Below are 5,685 nucleotides of genomic sequence, written 5' to 3'. Positions count from 1 at the left end.
TGAAAAACTTTCGTTGGACGAATTTTCTTGTAAACTTCATATTTACTGAGATATCGCACTTTGACGCACTAATGAGCAACCCTGTATATGTATATCTGACCAGACAGCCGAGATAAGGAGGAGAATCAGTTTGGCATGGGCAGCATTTAGAAAACTCGCATATATCCTTAAAGAACCGAAGATCCCAATTAATCTGAAGCGGAAAATATACGATAACTGCACGAACTGCAAGAAAAGTGCACAAATACTACGGGTTTGCCAACGTGCGATGGAGCGTGCGATGCTGAGAATTACCTTAAAAAATAGGCAAAGAAACGAAGATATCAGGACAAGAACCAAAGTGAGTGACGTCATAGAACAAACTACAAAAAACAAGTGGCGTTGGGCAAGACTCGTTGTGCGAAATGATAAGAAATGGACGAAGACCGTTATGCAGTGGAGACCACGGAGAACAAAGAGAAGCAGAGGCAGACCCATGCTAAGATGGCGAGACGAACTAGCGGGAAATAACTGGATGCTCCCTGCACAAAACAGGTCAACATGGAAGGAAATGGAAGAGGGCTATGGCCAGGAGTGGATTAATACAGATGCAAGATGAACAAGATAAAATTGATCTGGTTTTTAGTCCTAGGATGGACCCCTTTTTAGAGAATATGTTATTGGCTGTCAGTTGGTGGTGGAGCAGAAACTGTAACAGGAGATTTCCTCATTCCTTTCTATCGCCCACTTTATGGTATCCAAGTGGTGTTCGTTTCATTTCGTTTTCGTTTCGTTTGGCAGTGGGCATTCATAAAAATTCTATAAAAAATCACACATTCCCTACAAGACCATTAAGTACACTGTGCTCGCATAGATTTAGATTTAGTCTTAGATATTATATTGACCGAAAAATAAATTAAATCTATTCAAATTCACTAACATCTTTTTATTTCAGTTTATTCGTAAACACATATGCTTTAGGCGACATTGAATAGCAAGCAAAAAAAATTAAACAATCTCTCACAAAGAATCAGTATCTGTAGGGCAGACAAAAACATCATATGATTTGTGAGTAGGTTTTATAATTTGCTTCCTTTCGTCTCTACGCAATTAATACATGGATTTAAGTTTCATTTTATTCATGTAATTAAAATACGTTTGAACTCATGGTATAAAACGTAATAAAATATATAGATGTCTTTGCCCGATTTGTTGAAGAAAATTGAGAAAGTAAATTAAACAGGAAAACAGCATTTACACCCAACCATTACATACCTAGGTACTACATTAGCAACGAATACTCTAAAGTAAAGACAATCAACACTTCTGGTATAAAGGCATGCAAATTGCACTACAGTTGAAAAATCAAACCTAGTATGTGGTTAATTATCACAAATTTTCTTACCATGATTTTCTTGAACAACACTCGAACTTCGATGATGGGAAAGACTGATTGAACTGTCCATTTCAGATCATATTCATGAGGATTTGAATACTGTGAACTAATTATTTTAGCGGGTCCAGGCTTTCCAGATAGTTCGATATATCTGAATACAAAATTCAAAATATTAGATTAATCAAGCTGCTGATGTCAAACTGAACAACTCAAAATAGTTAATGTTAATGTTAACCTTTTATCTCGACCAATTGAATTTGTGACCAAGCAGCTATAATTTCCAAAATCGGACATTTGAACGTTCTTGATGATCAGAGAGTGTGTTTGACCATTATGCAACATCAAGCGCCTGTCTGTCGGCTGCAGCTGAAACGAGTCTTGATACCAAGTAACCTGAAGAGCAGATAAATACATGATATGAATGTGTCTGTATGTAGCATTAAATATGTTTTATAGGCAGCTACTAAATTGTTGTATGTTATTTTCGGTTTTCTAAAGTACCAAGTCCAAGTACCAGTCCGTTCTGTGCTGTTTTGTGAGTACAGAAACTTGTTTGATTGTAAATGTATTTGTGTTAATTATGCATGATCAAGTGCGGTGTTTGATATCCTCTCGAAGGACCAAAATGTTTGTGCGATTGTTTGATTTTCGGTTAGTGGACTGTAAACGTTCCATTCGATACGTAAAGTATTAGCCCATTAGTGGGAATAGCCCCCCCGAATGTGCTGGCAAATAACCCTGCAGCTGTGCCAAAGATAAATAAGAAGAAGTATTGAATAGCGAAAGATACTTGGCCAGTTTGCAAACTATTGTGACAAACTTTGTTGATAACCTGCCTATGGATAAAATATATCGTTGGTAGCAACTAGACGGTGTTCTGTCATATTGTGGAAATGCATTTGGTAGACCAGAAATTGTATGAGATGTTTGAAGATATATGGATTCGACGCCTAGCACCCTCGAATTGGTCACCAAAGAGTCTAGACCTAATACCATTAGATTTCTACCTTTGAAAAACAATAAAGCAAATAATTTACTGTACTCCCGTCGATTCAGCGAGATAATTAGTAGCCCTAAGAAGAACATTTGGCTCACTTGATCCAGCTGAAATAGCAAATGCTACTACAGAAGCCGTTATTTCTAACATTCAAAAGTGTTTAAGAGTCAATGGGGGTTGTAACGGTTAAAAATGGAATTTAGTCAATGGTTCCCTGTCTGCTAACCCCTGTTGTTCAAATGTGTGTAGGAATAAGTTATAATAGTAATAAGCTATTTTTTTTAGTAAGCACGTTTGTCAGATTAGGTTAGTAATATTTTGGGGATTATTTGAATTTCGATGTTTGGATATTTGTATCTCTCTCCCAAACATCAGCAGTCTTTATCATGGGTTTGTCTGGCATCGTGGTGGTTGCCTCACCTTCACGGACCACCGTCATTGATAAGAAGGGACGAGGAGTGGACCCAGCAGAGTCACCGAGCGAAGGGTAATCAAGTACCAGAGATTGCCGAACATATTCCTTCACCTTGAGCTCCGAATTCGCCATATTCTGCTGTGTGGTAGATCTGCCCGCTACTTGACCATCCGTTTGGGGACATCAGCCGCCTCCTGGTTCCCGACTGGGGATATTGACTCAGTGAAATTGTGGACTGGATAGCCAGGGGCGGTCTGGATGAGATCTGGACCTAGCACGTAGGCATCGGCAGCACGTGGCGGCGATTTCAGAGACTTTTGTTGGGGGTCCGTTTGGGGCGAGTATTGCTATTGGCTGTGTATTATCGATTTGTATTTTTTTGAAATTTTCATTTCATTAATCAGTTAACGTAGGTTACAGATCAAGCGGTTAGCAGACGGTAGTTTGTGATCGTCAAACCACGTTTTCTTTTTCTTTATTAAGCTCACCATTTTCCTTTTTTTGTATCATCATTCAAGTCAGTTTATGTACTATCACGGTAAAAGAACTGAGTAGGTATTTCGGCAGCATTCCATCGCTGAGTGTTCTAGCTTTGCTGCGAAAGCTAGTGGCGCTCAAACAAACTCACTCTTTGGGCTTTGCACACGACCGCCCGAAATACCCACTCAAGGGAAACCCTTTCTCTCTCTCTCTCTCTTTATTAAATTGTCATTTAAATCGTTGCCTTAATTAAATAGTTTTCATTAAAGGTTGATTTTTATTCTTTTGTTCCGTCCGAAATTTGTCGTGTTGCAGGGTCATATTGAAAATTTATATTAAAATAAATTGTGATTAAATTTATTATTACGTATTTCATTTGATTGCTGTTCATCGCGGCAATTTGTAAAAAAACGTTATTGAAACAAAACCGTAGATAATTTAATCAAATTTATTAGAAATGAAGACAGTGACACAAAAAACCATTGAACAGGGTGTTTCATTTAAAATAAGTAAGTTTAAGACCACCTCCCGTATAACCGTATAACGGAAGTTCTATAATGTCGCTGTAACTTCATCTGAAAAGATCGTCTCCGAAAATCCCATTAGCCAAATTTGCAGGATACAAATAGCTTTAGTTCCCGAAATATTCTAACGGACGCTGACCCTGAGACAGCCTGTATACCTTTAATCTAGAAAACTTGACTTCGCCCGAATTGAGAAATAGAAAACCTAGTCCAACAACTTCCCTTGTTTTAAAGTTATTAAAATTCATACTTCAATGCTATTTCAGGTTGTTTTCAGGGTATTAGTCTGTAGATTAACAAGTTATGTTTATGAGTGTGGTGAATAAATGATTTATTATATCTAATGCGTATAATTATTTCAATGATTCCGTACATGAAAGCGACGAAAATGTTCTAAATCACTTTGTTTTGCTCTAAAATGCGCTAGTCAATTAGCGTGTAATATCAGTTCTCATTTCCTCTGAAAATCCATAGCGACTAGATTAAAAATACTGAACAAGACAAGACTTCGCCCCTGGTAGCCAAGTCACACATTTCCGAGCTTCGACGGAAATGGAACATGAATATAATTATAAATCTGGAGATTAAACTTAAGAAGATTGGAGTCGTAGTTTCGCCCAGATCCTCGGAGATATTTCGGTCTGCAAAGTCAGTTCTCGGGAATCAACTTTGTAATTCCCATTTGCGTTTTAATTAGTCGAATCTTCTCTTGATTATTTTCGACATTAAATTTAAATTTGGCATAATCCTTGGGAATGGGGATTTTTCATTTTTGTAATGTTAGTTCGAAATCAGACGGCGTTTTTACTGGAAATTCTAGAAATGGCATTGTTTGCTGAAGTCATAATGTGTAAAATTTAATTGAATTTAAAAGAGATATTCAAACTGTAAGAGCAATGACGATTGATGTTATTAAAGCGAATAAAATTTTGAAGTAATAATTAGCCATTTTAGTTTTGAGTGGTGGAAAATGCTGTGGGCGGTAGGTGTGAACGTCAAATGTTGTTGTTACCTTTCGCTAAACAGAGTTTAATGCGATGTTAAAAAATACGAAATCGTTTAATTTTGAAAAACCTTTTTTATATTAAATTAAAAATATTTCGAGTCTATTGTATCTGTTGGTTCTTTTTTTTTATTGACCCGGCATGAATCCAACACGGAATACGATCAATGTAAGAATAAGCTCATCAGTCAGAGAGACGAAAAAAACAAATCATAGATGTCCAGTTGGACATCGATGATTTTTTTTCTGAAATTAAATATATACTTTGGTTTGGAATGGAATAACATCTGGAGGCCAACTTTTGCAGGAAAAGGTCGAAAATACCTGGACAAGTCTTTATTATTCCCCTCGAAGCCATGGTTCTTTAAACTATCTTATAAAGATAGAAGACACATCACTACTATCATTCGCATGAGAACAGGGCATTGTTTGGTGCCTCAGCATTTGTTTAAATTGGGGAGAGTCCGATGCCTGTGTGAATCCCAGGGCACATTAGAACATCTTTTATTTCAATATGAAAAATTAAATAGTATGATGATTTAGTTATGAATGGAATCCAGGCTCCTATATGCCTGCAAAATATTTTAAGTAAGCCATCATCCACAGTTATCAATCATCATCCTTCGGTCCGAGCTAATTGTGAAAGCTCCTCCGGAGCCCGTGACGTGATGTTTGACGCAGACATAGCCATTTAATATAGCCATAGTTTTTTGTCTTTGCTGGTAGCCTGCAAGAGCCTTGGTGGGTTTGGGGTGTGGGTTTTGGTGGTTGCGGAACTGAGAGCGAACGAAGAAAGAAAAAAGTAGGGGTACGGAGCGAGAAAAGTAGTGGTTTGTGGCGGTTGGCCTAGAGTGTTAAATTTGGAAGAGTTAGAGAGTTTAGGTACTTTCC

General features: G+C 37.4%; 2 protein-coding genes across 4 annotated transcripts in view; both read right to left on the bottom strand.

Moving 5' to 3' along the window:
• LOC109541235 (probable E3 ubiquitin-protein ligase HERC4) overlaps window positions 1-5,685 on the bottom strand; it is a gene marked incomplete at its 3' end in the record, with an annotated part of 482,710 nt that overhangs the window by 81,683 nt on the left and 395,342 nt on the right.
• The window catches only part of LOC109546292 (MAM domain-containing glycosylphosphatidylinositol anchor protein 2), a 317,852-nt gene that overhangs the window by 8,014 nt on the left and 304,153 nt on the right, over window positions 1-5,685 (bottom strand). For all 3 annotated transcript variants that reach the window (XM_048665078.1, XM_048665089.1, XM_048665083.1), the window contains exons 7-8: window positions 1,611-1,768; window positions 1,385-1,526 (exon numbers count right to left, since the gene is read on the bottom strand). In XM_048665078.1, the coding sequence (XP_048521035.1) occupies window positions 1,385-1,526; window positions 1,611-1,768 (300 nt within the window). The remainder of the gene's footprint in view (window positions 1-1,384; window positions 1,527-1,610; window positions 1,769-5,685) is intronic.

Source organism: Dendroctonus ponderosae, unplaced genomic scaffold, assembly GCF_020466585.1.
Source record: "Dendroctonus ponderosae isolate FM_Combo_2020 unplaced genomic scaffold, Dpon_F_20191213v2 Dpon_F_20191213_1, whole genome shotgun sequence".
Taxonomy (NCBI): domain Eukaryota; kingdom Metazoa; phylum Arthropoda; class Insecta; order Coleoptera; family Curculionidae; genus Dendroctonus; species Dendroctonus ponderosae.
This window is presented reverse-complemented; position numbering and strand designations above follow the sequence as displayed.